At 32.9% G+C, this 16,525-nt stretch overlaps 2 protein-coding genes across 3 annotated transcripts in view; both read right to left on the bottom strand.

Annotated features, from left to right (window-relative positions):
* Positions 1–16,525, bottom strand: part of GRID2IP (Grid2 interacting protein) — an 898,914-nt gene that overhangs the window by 362,522 nt on the left and 519,867 nt on the right. The gene's annotated exons all lie outside the window — the stretch shown is intronic.
* The window catches only part of SLC44A1 (solute carrier family 44 member 1), a 187,061-nt gene continuing 171,366 nt past the window's right edge, over positions 831–16,525 (bottom strand). Inside the window, exons 13-16 of one of the 2 annotated variants that reach the window (XM_074196785.1) lie at positions 15,624–15,761; positions 12,211–12,447; positions 8,146–8,226; positions 831–3,412 (exon numbers count right to left, since the gene is read on the bottom strand). In XM_074196785.1, the coding sequence (XP_074052886.1) occupies positions 3,389–3,412; positions 8,146–8,226; positions 12,211–12,447; positions 15,624–15,761 (480 nt within the window). In that variant the 3' untranslated portion in view covers positions 831–3,388. Of the gene's footprint in view, positions 3,413–5,736; positions 8,227–12,210; positions 12,448–15,623; positions 15,762–16,525 lie in introns of those variants that run through there. The other variant, XM_074196783.1, reaches the window with a different exon arrangement.

The raw sequence follows: 16,525 nt of genomic DNA, 5'->3' as shown, positions 1-16,525 counted from the left end.
AAATTGTTTAAAGAAACAATCTGCTTTGAACTCTGTATACTCTGGCAAGGCTTTCCTGGGCTACCCTACAAGGTAGGTCCCTTTTGCTTCCTTCAGTTTCTTTTACCTAAAATTATTTCAGTACCATCTTCTTTTCCTAGAAGCAGAACAATGAATTTAGAAACATTATAATCTCACTGGTGACCACTTGATAGAAATGGTGTCAATTCTCTAATGCTGGCAGAATTTATTTAGAAAGGCCATGTTATGAGAATTTCCCCTCCCAAAAGATCCATCATGAAGGGAGCTCTAAAGTTCCATTTTGCAGACAGATTAAAAGTCATTGTACTAAGCACATGATAACTAAAGCTGCTGAGGAAACCATATTTTAAAGGCAGTTTTAATTTTCAATCTATCTTATTCTTCTCACTTGGTCAAGAGATGGAGGCAATAGGTGGAAAAGCAAGAAGGCAGACTATATCAAGTTGTGGGATGACTTGCAATGAATGAAAGATAGCAGTGTTATTTTATCCAAAGCATCAACTCAAAACATTTATATATTGCTAGGAGAAGTTGTGTGAGGCTTTGTTCTGATTAGGCAAAGAATGGAATTGGGATGGAAGTGGAAAAGAAACTAGCAATTTAATCATATATCTGTGTGTGACTGTGTGATATATACATATATATTTGAACCTATATATAAAAATATATATATAAACATACATATATATTCTATATATGCACACAAATTTACACACTGCTTTTTTAAGGGCGACTACCTTGGCATTAATTTCTGACTTCAACATTACATTTAACCATAGAAAAGCGTTGACCATAATCTCTAAACACAGTGTTAGTAAAACAAAATTTATTTGTAAAACAGGACCTGTTATATAAAATGGCACACAGTCAAGTTATACAAAAATACAAAATTTCTTTCTGATTACAGTTCTAGTTGCAAATGATATTAAGAAAGCATTTCTGGTGGCTTCCAAACAGCAGAGATTGCAAGCATATGGAAGAGGGAGTAGCAAGAATCCATGAAGTCAGGATGTCCAAGTGAGCAGAACCTAAGACTTCCAAATCCTGTACTTCCATAGGGCCATGGGGGATGAGGGGGTGATGTTACCTTCTGACATGCCTATAACTTGTAATCCCTTCAATTTTGGTACTCAATCTTCCATATTTTAATTTCAATCCTTAATTTGGTTGCCAATATTCCTGAACTGTCAAAAATCTGGAATACTGTTATGGAGCTGATGTCATCTGCATTCAAATAGAAATCCCCCCCCCCCCTTGCATCAAATCTGAACTAGAATTTTGCTAGTTCCATGATTATATTCTTGCCATTTCAAATTACTGAGTTATAGGATTTAAAACAGGAAAGGACCTTAGAGATAATCTAGTTCAACGTCCTCATTTTAAATCTGAGGTAACTGAGGCCCAGGGAGGCTAAATGACTTGCCCATAGTCATGTAAGTCATCTGCAGTTGAGCTGGGGCTTGAACCCAGGTCTTCTGACTTTAAATCTAGTGCTCTTTCCACTATATCATATTGCATATAGAAAAGAATGATACTGTTTAAATCATGGAAGTTAACTTCTGGAGAAATACTGACTTCAAGCAGTTATTCTCACTAAGTTATCTTCCCCTGATCCTTCAAGACATGAGCTCTAAACTGTATTTTCAAAATTCAGATTCTTATTACTAAGATTCTGAAAAAAATCAGAAATGTTGCTTTGAGCTTTAAAAAGAAAATCAAGGCTTCTGGCCAGCTTACCTTGAGTAAAGAGCACAAACTCATTAAAAAAAATACAATTTACTTTTTGTAGTAATTTAAAGGTCCAATCCTTTGAAAGGAAGCACATTAGCAAACAGCTGCTTATGAAGTCCTGGTGACATTAACAGTACATACATTCATACACATCACTCTAATCCATTGTCTAAGCTTGATAGGAAGGCATGCTTTCTTTCAAAAGATTCTCTTTCTATGGAATGATAAAATGCTGAGGCATTATTTTTCTTACAGAGCCTGTATTTAGTGCAATAAGTTTAAAAATTCTGCTCTGAAATATTTACTTTACATTAACAAAAATAGCTTTTTTAAAAAAATTGTAACAAAAAGGAGTTATCGCATAAAGAGATCATGAATTATTCTTAGCAAATACACTTTGTTTTAAAGCATTCACCATTACAACAAGCAGAACAATGGAATATTAGCCATTCATATCTGGTAAGCTCTGAGAGTTAAAATAAAACCAAAGAAACTTTCACCATTTAAAAAACAAAACATGTACCAGTTCTTTTGAAGTCACTGTATCACTGGATACCCTATGATTTTCATAGTGAGAAGCACCTGCCAGGCTAGGTTGACATGATTTACACACTTGATCACAAGCAATGAAATAAACTGGCCATTTATCCTGAAGTCAATGGATAGTTTCTAGAACTGACTCAAAGTCAGAAAAGCTTTAAGTAATTTTTGTGTGATACATTTTTGTCCCTCTTTTCTTTCTACCAGCCTGATTAAGTCAGCAAAACAAGATACAGAAATCTAAATGCTCAACTTTCACAGTTGGCAGTTCGCTCAGCTGTTTGTTTAGGGAATGCTGGCCCTTCAAAGCCAGGGCACAGAAGTACAGAAGAAGCTACTGAAATCAAAAAGAAAAGGAAAAAGTGATACAAGAAGAAAAAGTTTACATCAGAAAATATCTATTCCTTTTGCTATTCCCTTTGATATAAGTTTTAAGGGCCACCTAAAAATACCTGAGGATCTGGTTACTTTTAAATGATAGCTATTAAATTTATGAATTGGAATGGAAATCCATTCTGGGCCCTTTTGTATGTAAACTGCCATCCAATCACATGACTTCCTTGTATAGAGAAGCTTTTTAAAGGCAAGGATTTAAATTAATACCTAATTTATTTGGAATATATATAGCTATATATATATATGCCCAAATAATCTGGACCATTCCTTTGGGCTTATAGATCAGTAAAACATAGTCTGGATATAATGCATACCTTGGGAAATTTGTTCCTATTAACAAATTTTAGTATTTTGAACAAAGAATTTGGTTTAATATTTTTACTTAAAATAACTATAACTAAATCCTCTCCTAAGTTATTAAAAACCTTCATCAGATATGAATCTTAACATTTCCATTAATACAATTACTATTGAAAAAACTAAATGACTAAAATTGCCTGTAAAAGCCACCCGTATGAAAGAAGTACATGTTTGACAAAAATAATTTTAAAAAAAGTATTAAATCCCTGTTCCTTTTCTCTGATTTTGGCTGATTATGAATACATATACATATATATATATATACACACATACACAAATACATATATATGTATATATATGATTTTGGAATGTCAATGGGTTCCGTAATGGTCGGCTAGATTCAAGCTGAACTTGCTCCCGAAGCCTAGAAAACAAAGTCATACAAAGTACAGTCTTAGACAAATGTTATTAAAAGAACACCACAAGTGATGTCATAAATACAAAAAAATGAGATTAAAAAGCAAAAGAGCAAAATGAATGAAAAGGGTCTTTTTCCTGAACCTGCACTGAACTGCCCTAGTCATTTTTTCTGAAATATTTCTACCTTCTGCATTATTTTATCCCTGTACCATATCACTACACTGGGAAACTGAGGTTAGAGATTCTGTCTCAGCTAAGCTTTTTTTTAAAAAAAATTAAATCTCCTCTAATATCCAGAGCTCTGCATAAAGTAAGTGCTCAATGGATGTTTGCTGAAGTCCTTATTGAGCAGGCACATCCCCTTCTTTCCTACATCTTGTTTCTCTCACCTCCTCTTCTCCAAATTCCACAGTACACTGAAAGGTAGAAATATGTATCTCCAAACCTGTTGGTTAAATCTGTTATTCTTCAGATGTGATTTATTTCCCCCAAAACTTCTCTGTAGAAATGCAGAGATTTCATAAGCTTTCAAAATATCTTAGCGCTAGTATGATTTTGTCCATTATTTGTAATAGCATGAGGAGTAAGCTTAACAATTATTTCAGTTAACTCCTTCCTAATGAAAATTTTAGAATCTTCTCACTTCAGAACAGTTTTCTAGGCTTAAAATAATTTCTAAAAATATGTTCTGTGTACCGAATGGCATACAGTACCAGTGAAATAGAAGTATTTCCAGAAAGGTGACAAAATAATAATGACAACCTCATATAAAATTATCTCTAAAGGAATCACAAAGTAAACTAAATGATAAAAATATGAATGATCCGAATTCAATTTTACCCAGTCCCACTTTGGGGAAAGTCTTTCAGATAAGTTTTTTTCGGAGAAAATTAACCCTGATTATTTATATTATAAAAGAGGATACAATACTAAGTGACATTTGGGTCTAATACTTTTACATAATATATAATATTTCTAATATTTTAAAACTATTTCTAAGCCAAGCAGTGACATGGCATTTCCTTTTTGATCATTTAAAAGCTGTCTTTTATGGACTCTAGACTTCAAAGAAGCCTGACAATGGCCTATTCCTGTCACAGTTAGTTACAGACCTTTGGTATGTAAAAGATGAGTTTCTGGGCTTGGCAGAAAGAAAATGGGAAGGAGATGACAATACTAAAATAACAAAATTTATAAATATTAAAAAAGTCATCTTATTTGTGCTTTAATTGAGCTAAAGATAGGAGGCAACTGTGGTAATAAAAAAAATAACTTTACTATGATAAATACTGACTTAAACACTTGAATATTTTTTTAAGGTTTTTGCAAGGCAAACAGGGTTAAGTGGCTTGCCCAAGGCCACACAGCTAGGTAATTATTAAGTGTCTGAGACTGGATTTGAACCCAGGTACTCCTGACTCCAAGGTCGGTGCTTTATCCACTACACTACCTTGCTGCCCCAAACACTTGAATATTTCATACAATTCCCCACACCTTAACTCAAAAGGTGACCAGTGGTGGTGTCAGAAAGAGTCTGGATAGAGTTATAACATCTAGGTCTAAATTCAATAACCACCTTAAGTAAATTTTCTTTAATAGTGAGATTTTCATTCCTCATTTATACTAAAAGAGAGTGACTTTCAGAATTATATAGCCAATAATGGCAAAGTTAACTGTATTGTTGATCTCTTAAGGTTAAGCTTTCCCTTAATTCCTCAAGGTTTAGGATTTAAAAAATACTTCAAATTAAGATAAAGGTGTTGTTCATGAGAGAGGCAGCATGCAAAGATTAAAGAAATAATTTGCAAGAAAAATGATGTCAACAAGGGTTCCTTTCAAATTTCAAATTTTGAACCTTTTGATTCTTAATAAAGAGTCCAGCTGGCTAAAGTAGTTAGTTTACTTTTCTGTCTTTAAGAGATTTTTTTCCAAGAAAAACATTTCTGTACCCACAGTTCACCTGAAACATGCAAAGAAAGGGGAAAGGAAAATAGGCGGTAGCTTGCCAAGGGAACTATGAATTGCTCTCTGTTCCCCCAATCTTGTCTAAAGAAAAGCACCTGAATGTTAATTTTCTGTTTTAAGTATAACAATATGAGTTTGGTTTGAGAAGTTTTTAGTAATAGCAGTCGTTATTATAAAATAAATACAATTCAATACAAACATTGTCTACTGTGTGAGTGTGTATATATATGCATATATACACATATACATATATATATATGTATATATGTATATATGTATATATATATGTATATATGTATATGTATATATACATATATGTATATATATATATATATATATATATATATATGTATGTAGATGTGTATCCATCCATCTATCCATCTGTCTGTCTATCTGATCCTCTGAAAAGTTTTGGCAATGAAAGACAAAAGCCAAATAATCTTTGCCCTCACAGAATTTATGTACACAAACAGAGGGTATTAAGAGTTGTTCAATCTTGGAAGCAGATAAGAATTATGAGAAATGAAATGATAAGGTGTGTGCATCCTAGCCAGAAAGGACAGCTTAGGCAGGTATTCAGGGGTAGGAGATAGGCTATCCTGGATGCTGAAAGACAAATATAGGGAATAATGAGAAGGAAGACTGGAAAGGATGTTTAGAATCAGAATGTAGAGAGCTCTAATTCAGGCTGATGAACTTGTATTTCTTTAAAGTGGCAAAAGTGAGAGACAATGAAAGTTTATGAACGGGGAAGGAACATGGCCAGATCTGTTTCTTAATATTATTTTTGCAGATGTGGGGAGGATGGAGTGAAGAGTGAGACATTTTGTAAACTGGGAGATTAATTAGAAAGCTATTGTAAAAGTCCTGATGGGCTCTAAATCATCTGTAGATAAGGTGTTAGAGGTGGAATATGTAATGAAGATAAAATAGACAGAGACCAAATGGATGAAAGGAGAGGTGATAGAGAATTGCGGAATCCTGAGGTGGGGGAATATTTTTTAAAGTTCAAAATATTCAAAGCCAAAACTATAAGTAAGTGGGTAATGGAGTATAATATAGGGAAATAAGGTCTTTTTGTAGACACTTAAATGAAGTCTGATTATATATCATTGTGTTTAACTCCCTCTACCATACTTTGAGAAGTATCATTGTCATCAATATATCATTATCTTAAGCAATACTGTAATATGTTCTGTGGATTTAGTGAATATGGAGATAATCTAGTTCACCATTCCCGAAGAGCTTGCATCTAAAGGTTTTGGAGACTTTCAGTTCATGTGGATTTTGGATGATTAATTGATCCAGTCTACTGGAATCCTTTAAAATGCAGTTCAAAAACTGCTCTAAGAAACCTTCCCTCCATCCCCACCTAACCCCTTCTAGTCAGTATTGATCTGTCCTAATTCCTTACCTCATATAATACTTTGTATCTTTCTTCCTTAGCATATATTATTTGCATTTGTCTTACTATTTCTCTTAGAGTATACAATTTCACTAGTAAAGAGCCAGTATTAGCTATCATTTTATTCTGACAGGATTTGGTATGGTGCTTTGACTATTAACAGGTCTTTTATAAAATGCTTGTTGAATTGAATTATTGGTAAAAACCAAGGTTTCCTTCCAAAAGTTTTTTTAGACTTTTCAATTTATTCCTAATCTGAAATTACACATGCTATTTTAAGAACACAAATCTCCTAGGTGAGGCTCAGAATGTATTATTATAGAGATTTTTTTTCATTCTAATAGGGTTGACATTCTAATCAGCATAGTAACCCATGAGCCTATTTCACTTAATATTTACTGTTAAGGCATTAAAAAAAATGGAATGGTTTGATTTATATAAAGTCATCCCACTTGGGGCTAGTTTATCCCTACTTTGTCTAAAAGGAACAACAGAAAAACAAAGTTTTCTTCTTGTCTGGAAATGTCTATATGTTTGGTTTTTTTTTAAACTACATTTGCCAGTCATTGCTGCAAAATGGAACTATGAAATATAAAGAAAGTATAGCTGAGGAAACAAAAAGTCAGCAGAAGAAAATACTGCAACATAAATAGTACAATATAAACAAATGGGAAAATGTGCATTTTAGCAGGTTGAAGGGAACTGCTTCTATTAATGTCCTTTTCCACTACCTCACCATGACAAAGAAGTGACCCATACTAAGTCAAGAGAATATCAGGTCTGGAAGGTCCTTCCAAACTGACTTCCAGAGTCTAGGTGAGTTAGCTCTCAGATCAGGGATTTTTTTTTTGGGGGGCGGGGTGAAGCACAGCTCCTCATGAATACTGTCTACAAGGACACAGGGAGTGATTGTGATCTGTATTTGTGAAGGCAGTACTCAAATCAATGAGTACACAAAATTGTCTGAAGTCAGAAGAAATTTGCTAAAATACATATAACTTTACCTTTGCTTTTGAAAACATAACCAAAATTTCAGTTACCATACTTATGCTTGTACTAAAAAACTAAATATATCCAAAAGAGGCAACCCAATCAACCTAGAGAATTAAAACTATGGTGGTAGTGGTTTTTTTATGCATTAAAAATTGCAGTTCCTTTCAGCTTACTTTGACAGAAGATGGTCTCATTTGTGACAGAAACTCAGCTATCCAAGTGATGGGTAAGCACACAAAGAGAAAAAGCAGAACATCCTGAGTAATACAGACAACATAAGCATCTCCTGAAGACGTGCAGTCAGTGAAGACAGAGAGGGGGAGGAAGCAAAAGTGAAATTCGTGGAGGGTGGTCACCTCCTCATCTCCACCTACCATCGGTTTTAGCTCTCTGGAATCGGCAGCCCCTCCCTTACCAGCTTCTTTCATGGATTTTCTACTGTTCTCCACAAATTCCTGCAAAATAAGAGGCAATATATATATTTTATAATCTCATTTCCTTTTAGTAAATGGATTAAGCATAAAAAATATTTAAATCCTAATTCCAATGTGCCAGCTTTTCCAGTGCTATAATGGGGCATAAAAAGGTGCCAATAAATAACATTTAGTATTATGCAAAAAACCAGTGAAATAATTAATAACTTTGTAATAGTTTCAGGATATAAAATAAACCCACATAAATCATCAGCATTTCTGTATAGTACCAACAAAATTCAGTAGCAAGAGAAAGAGAAATTCTATTTAAAATAACTGAAGATAATATTAAATATTTGGGAGCTATCTGCCAAGGCAATCCCAGAAACTATATGAACACAAAAAACACTTTCCACACAAATAAAATCAGATCTAAACAATTGGAAAAATATTAACTGCTCATGCATAGGCTGAGCCCACATAAAGAAGTTAATAATTCCACTTAAATTATTTTATTTATTCAGTGCCATACCAATCAAACTACTAAGAAATTATCTTTTGGAGCTAGAAAACATAATAACAAAATTTATCTGGAAGAACAAAAGGTCAAGAATGTCAATGAAATCAATGAGAAAAAAAATGTGAAGGAAGGTGGCTTAGCTATACCAGATTCAAACTGTATTACAAAGTAACCACTTTGAAAACAAAGAAAACATGAAAACAATGAAAACAATCTGGTACTGGCTAAGAAATAAAGTGATGTCTCAGTGGAATCAATTAGGTACACAATACACACTAATAAATGACCACAGTAATCTAATGTTCGATAAACCCAGAGATCTAAGCTTTTGGAACAATAACTTATTATCTGGAAAAAAAACAACTGCTAGGAAAATTGGTATAAACTATATATAGATCAACATCTCACATTATATAAAGTCAAATGGGTAAGACATAAAAGGTGATACCATAAGCAAATTAGAGGAGCATGGAATAGTTTGCCTCCCAGATCAATGGATATAGTCATTAATAAGAATTTATGACCAAATCAGAGATAAAGTGCATTAGAGGGTATAAAATAGATAATTTTAATAACATTAAATGAAAAAGGGTTTGTACAAAAAAAATGTAGCCAGGATTAGAAGGAAAGCTGAAAACTGGGGAAAAATTATATAGCAAAATCTCTGATCATTTCTCAAATATATAGGGAATAGGGTCAAATTTAGTGCAAATCATTCCCCAATTGAGGAAATAGTCAAAATATAAGAACAGAAAGTTTTTAGATAAAAATATCAAATATATATATATATTATATATAATCATGAAAAAATGTTAGAGAAATGCAAACCAAAGCAATTTTGTGATACCATTTCACACCTATCAGATTGGCTAATATGACAGAAAAGGAAAATGACAAATGTTGGAGATGTGGGAAAATTGGGACTGATGCACTGATGGTGAAGCGGTGAACTGATTCAATCATTCTGGAGAACAATTTGCAACCATGTCTAAAGGGCTATAAAACTGTGTCTACCCTTTCTGTACTACAAGGGCAGTACTGTAATCCAAAGAGATTAAAAAAAAGGAAAAGGACCCATATATACAAACATATTTATAACAGCTCTTTTTGTGGTGGCAAGATTGGCAGTTGAGGGGATGCTTATTAACTGGGGAATGATTGAACAAGTTGCATATGATTGTGACAGAATACTATTATGTCACAAGAAATGATGAGCAGGATGCTTTCAAAAAAATGGGAAGACTTACATAAACTGATGCAAAATGAAGTGAGTGGAATCAGGAGAACACTGTATACAATAATCAACTGTGAATGACTTAGCTATTCTCAGCAATACAATGATCCAAGATAATTCTGAAGAGTTCATGTTGAAAAAATGCCATCCACCTCTGGAGAAAGAATTGATGGAGTGTGAATGCAGATCAAAGCATACTTTTTAAAAACTTTATAACTTTTTGGGGGGTTCTGTGTTTTTTCCACAATATAATTAATATGGAAATATGTTTGGCATGACTGCACAAATACAGCTTATATTAAATTGCTTGTCTTTTCAGTAAGGGGTGGATGGGAGGGATACATGGAGAGAAAAAAAGAATGTTAAAATTTTAACATTTAAAATTTAATCTTTTAAAAAAAGAATGTTAAAAATGTTTACATATACTGGGGCGGCTAGGTGGTGCAGTGGATAGAGCACTGGCCCTGGAGTCAGGAGTACCTGAGCTCAAATCCGGCCTCAGGCACTTAATAATTACCTAGCTGTGTGGCCTTGGGCAAGCCACTTGTCCAACCCCTTTGTTTTACAGATTAGTAATGGAGGTCCAGAGAGGTTACCTGACTTGCTGAGAATCACAAAGGAAACGAGGCAGAGCCACAGAACCAAGACTTGGATTCCCAAGTCAAATACTCTACGTTACACTGTCTCTCCAAGAAGATGTCTCACTCAGGAGTAAATACCTAATTTATGTAAAAAAAAAATGACTACTACTTTCTTCTTTCTCATATAAAATATCATAAAAAGAATACTGAAAGAAATTTTATTGCATGAACTTTACCCCCCCCCATGACCCCAATCTCATAGGGCAAAAGAAAAGGAAGTCTGGAGTAAACATTTTATAATAACTTTACTAAGATGGTAAAAAATAAGTGATAAGAAATATCACTCTCCTTGACATTGCAATTAATGAAAATAGCATATGTTAATACTGTGAGTCTGAAGTAGTAATAAAAAAATGTGATATAGAGAAACACTTCTAATTCAAAGCTTAAGGAATGTAGTCTATAAAACCCTATCGCATTAAATTAAATTTATTGCATTAAATATTCTAATTGGTTCTACAGAATTCTTATTGGTGGAGGAATAACTTGATTAGATTTTTATCAACAGGAAAAAAATAATCTTTTGCTTTTTAAAAGGGCTTAATTATTGATGAGTTAAAACTACCCAAGTCATGGTATGACAAATATCATTACAATGATAATTTGTGTTTACTGAAAAGATTTCCAAACCTCAGTTAATGGTTCATTTGCTTGAAGTGACTAAATTTCAATATAACCAAAGAATTTTGTCAGTATATTTTATAACAGAACCTACCTGCTTTCAGATTTATTATTTAATACTCATCTTTTAATTTTCTATAGAAATACTATATCAAGATCATTTTACAGCTCAAGAGCAAAGCTTTGTGTAAGAAACCCTTACTGATATTCCATTATTTCAGTTATTAAGAATATCTACTATCAAGTGACTAAGTTCAGATATAATTTATTAAGAATTATTATTCAGATTCTGGTTTATGGAAGAAAATAATCTACTCATAACGTGTTATGAAATAAATCCACTTGTCCTTAAATTCTGGCATATTTAGTACCCTTACCTTCTTTTAAGAATAGCAGCAATACATAAGGAGAAACTGTGATAAAGAATAGAATTGGAAACCGTTGACTTTTATTTTTTTGGGGGGGTTCCAAAATCCATTTCAGGAAAAGATAGTGAAGAACAATGAATGACAGACTCTATCCTCTCTCTGGTCACAAGAGAAATTTTAATGTACAATTTAGATACCTCTATTTCAGCTTGACAGACAGTACTAAGTAAGGAATGATCTCAACATAAGCTTAGAAGGGCTCAGTTATTTCACTAGCCTCACAGCTCAGGCCATTTCACTAGCCTCAGTTCCCTTCCACAATTTGTATAATATCAACCTTATCCATACAATGTTACACTGGTGAAATCCAAACACTATTCTGTAAAACAACTATGTTTCAGGGCCATCATTCATGAATATAGGTGGTATCCCCAAGATTTCTTTGAAAGGAAAAAAAATAGGCATTTATTAAATCTAGGCAGTATTCAGGTTTTTATACAAACTCAAGTTTAGGCAAAAAGTATCATCTATGTTTATTCCAATACAGGATTTTATTTGAAATGGTAAAGAAGGGAAATGGAATTAGAAATTTAGCAAAATATTTTTATCTTCAAAGTAGTATAAAGCATTTAATGTATTTACCATTAGCACTTTATCCATGTAAAATTCTCTGCCAGGACTTCCATCATTGTACTTGGTATCGATGGCAAAGCAAAGGAACAATACATCCACAACCATTTCATAAATGGACAGGAAGCAGTGAGCGACCAGGAAAGCAAAGAGGCAAACAATGACCAATGGCAATACCCAAACTGTGTAATCCTGCCGGTAGTTTAGCAGCATAATCCCTGCTAATGCTGTGGAGCAGACTATCAGGATCTAAAGTCAAGAGAACAAAGACTGTATTTAATATTGCATGGCAAGTGGCTTCAATTTTTCTTTCTTTATACTTATTACTCCAGCATTCATTTATAGATACTGCTCATCAGAATGCCATTTCACTTCAAACCAGTAACATCTATCATATTTTCCTTCTTCCCTTAAAGATACTATGTAATTCTCCTATTAAGAAGACACAAAGACAAGTAAACAAACACAGTTTTCATAATACAAAATACAGACTTGAGACCTGGAATAAAGAAATCTTAGTTTAAATGAAACTGATTAACCTTTAAAGTAGTTAAATATAATAAAACCAAATGTGAATTTATAATAATTTAGTCTGGGTCAGGTTTTCAATATGCTTGTGTTGTATAAGGAAAAAAACTTTGCTAAGAAAATTCAAAGCAAAACTTTAGATTTTTGGTATGCAAAGAGATGTGTGTTGGGCATAATACTTAATCTAAAAATAGGTCATATATTTTTTTAAAACAATCATGGCAGATTTACTAGGTAATTTGTGTTTAGCCTTTAAATGAGATTACCTAAAACTTTTTAAAAAATTACAGTACTCTAAAATTATTCTGCAATTATGACTTTTTTTTAGGTTTTTGCAAGGCAAATGGGGTTAAGTGGCTTGCTCAAGGCCACACACCTAGGCATTATTAAGTATCTGAGACCAGATTTGAACCCAGGTACTCCTGACTCCACTGCTGGTGCTTTATCCACTATGCCACCTAGCCGCCCCTAATTATTACTTTTTATTAACTCATAACTTACAGTGCAAAAACCGATGATGGTATCTGTTGCCTATAGGAAAAAAAGACCAAATTTCTTAGATTGATATCTCCCCAATCTTGGTCTCCCAAAACTAGCTACAATCTACTTATTTTTCAAATTTTATCTATATCAGCTTTCTGCTTTTTAGCACAACTGGTCTAGTTACTTTCTCCATGATAACACTTTACTTTTTCTTTCCTTTTTATCTTTGTTCACTACATTGTTTCTGCTTGAAATGTATTCCAGTTTAGTCCTTTTGCCAACCCCCAAATCTATCCATTGTTCAAAGTCCGAATCAAATCCTTCTAACAGGAACCACTCTAGCCTACAACAATCTCTTTTATAGTACTGCATAGCACTTGTTATATGTATCCCAATTTAGGACTGAAATACTATCTTAAAGTTAATGATTTAACTTTTCTCATGTACATCTTAATTCAGCAAATGATGGTTTGCTTTTTGAGGGTAGAGACTGCTGAATATTATAGTGCCCAGACTAGTAGAGCAATGAACACAAACCAGGTGCTGAATCAATATCGGTAAAAAAGTAATTATGGATGTCCTCAGGACATGTATATATGGCCATTCCATCCTCTCCTGTCACAAGACAAGGGGCAAGTTTTGGGCAGGAAACAAAAGGAAAACATGCTATTGCTTCCAAATGGCAATTGGATTCACTGTCTTAACTTTGGGTGTCTAATGGCTCTAATTGAGCTAAATGATCCCAAAGGAGCTTTAATTTCATTTTCTTTGCATATAATAGCATTTATAGAGCTCTCTAGGTTTTGCAGTGTATTTTACAACTACTATCACATTTAATCCTCACAACAACCCAGGAGGTAGATGCTATTTGTTACCCCATTTTACAGATGAAGAAATTTAGGCAGAAGTGCTTTAATGATTTGCCGAGGAGTTTATAATTTCTGAGTATCTTCAATTCATCACCTAGATGCCACTTCTGCATTATTAGGCACATAAAAGTAGAAGAACACATTTTTTAAAAAAATCAATGTCAATTTTTATTATAATATTCTCAGATATAAATAGGATAAAAGCAGAGTCCACCTGGTAGAACTGACCTAGATATTATCTCTCTAATGGCTCTTCTGGCTCTAAAATTCTATGGATTTAACTGAGAGCTGTTTTGCACACATCATTATTCTTTTTAAGCTTGTCATCATTATTATTATTTTCAATGATTTGAGAAATACTAAAGGAGGATATTTCATGGCATATATCAAAGAGTTCCTAGGAATTCTCATAGTGCCCTTTAGTTCACCCTTTCTAAAACACCATTATCTAATTATATACTCACGTCATAGTTTATTGATTTATTTTTTTGCTGAATCTTAAAAAATGGACTATAAACTCAACCCATTATCACATGATTTACTATAAGTTGACAATAAATTACTATAAGTTGACAATAAAAGGGAAAGGCAGTGGCAAACTATAAGCCTGAATACAAAATCTTGACATTCAGGTCACTTTTAACTCCATCTAAATTGATTCCTTAGGATAATTAATTCCTTAATGAGCAAACATAGACTAGGATCAGGAGAAAGCAGAATAAGTTACAGCTTTTCAAAAATTATTGTATATAAAATTTTTTATTCTAACTTTAATAAGTAACAATTTATTAACTATCATCCTACTTTCAATCACATAAAACCAAACTATCTTATAAATTCAGTTTTTCTATCCCAAATGATTGTTCTTATCCTAAGTACGTTTTAAAAACATGGTGAAATAATATGAATTCTAATATAGTGGAATTCTTCAAAAGGTATGTGGATATGTTTGTACTCTCAAGTCTGATATAGACCACTTCTCAATCATCACTTAAGCAGATGGCATCAAGGACCCAGAATGGAACAGATGATAAAACAGAGGATGTGGAGACAGAATGATTGGACTTAAGTACTATCTCAATACCTACTAGCTGTAATTAACTTAACCTTGGCAAGCCTCAGTTTCCTCACTTGTAATAATGGATAATGATGGGTGTAGCATCTCCTTTGTAAGGTGATGTGAGGATCAAAAGTAAAGAGCCTTAAAAACCTTAAAGTGCTATATAAATGTCAGTTATTTCATGAGCTGTTATGATCAATTTTTTTAATCATCTTATCTCATGTTTAAAATTCACCTAAAAGTTGAACCCCATTCTTCCAAATATAAAGTAAAAGAAAGGTATCAAACAAAATCATGTCAGGCTTTACTCCTGTCTTCCAACAATGACATCATATAAAAACTACTTTGTGTGTGTATCCAGATAGTTTTGAAATATGAGAGAAAACATGCAGAAGTCATTTTGGGAAAAAATTCTTTAAAATTCTTGTCAGACACACACACATGTTTAAAAGATGTAAGGTCTTTGTAAGGTACACTGGTCCTACCTTGCCTAGGAATAACATAAAATCTCCCACTGTGTTGATGGTAGCCACTCTCAAAGCATTCTCCACTAGAATTACAAAGGCATCCTTTGCTGAGGTGCAGAAGTTGGTACTGTTGATAGCTGTAGCTGTGTATGCATTCTGAAAAAAAAGCAAAAACAGTATTTTTCATCAACAATTTTTTTCTCTTCATGTTTAGGAAAATTAATTGAAAACTTATTTGCAATTATACATTATAAAAAGTTTGAAATAAAAACAAATAAAAAGAAATAGGTAACTTAAAAAGATATAACAATATCTCATTTATCTGACTTTAGGAAGTGTTGTTATGGTTATTTTTTTCACTAGCTGATATTCAAACACTGAAAAAATTAAATATTGAAACTATTTGTGCTGACAAACTACATTTCAAGAAATAATTCTTTTGAGAGAATTCCAAGATATTATTTCAGAAAACAGTAATCTGCAACAATCAGAAAAAAAGGAGAGTCTGGCCACAAGGATTGCCCTATTGCCTGAAAAGTTTACTAAAAGAAATGAAGGAAGATTTGGACCAAGAGATAAAGAAGTTAGATTAGACTTCTTAAAAAAAATCTCAGAGAATTAACAGCATAACAGAAAAATTGAAAAACCTTACCCAAGTAGAATATTCCATGAAAAGTAGAATGAAGCAAAGAAAATTCAAAAACTCAATGATACAAAAAATACTATTTATAGTCAAAGGGCCAAAAATATACAACATATGAAATACCAACTGTTAGAAACAACTGACTTGGAAAATAAGATGAAGAAAAGAATTTAAGAACCATTGAATTCCTAAAAACTTGGTTTACCAACAAATACTTTAATTACAATAAACCTTTTTTTTTTCAAAAATTAGCCATTAGATCCAGAAAACCATTGAA

Source organism: Macrotis lagotis, chromosome 8 (assembly GCF_037893015.1).
Source record: "Macrotis lagotis isolate mMagLag1 chromosome 8, bilby.v1.9.chrom.fasta, whole genome shotgun sequence".
Taxonomy (NCBI): Eukaryota; Metazoa; Chordata; class Mammalia; order Peramelemorphia; family Peramelidae; genus Macrotis; species Macrotis lagotis.
This window is presented reverse-complemented; position numbering and strand designations above follow the sequence as displayed.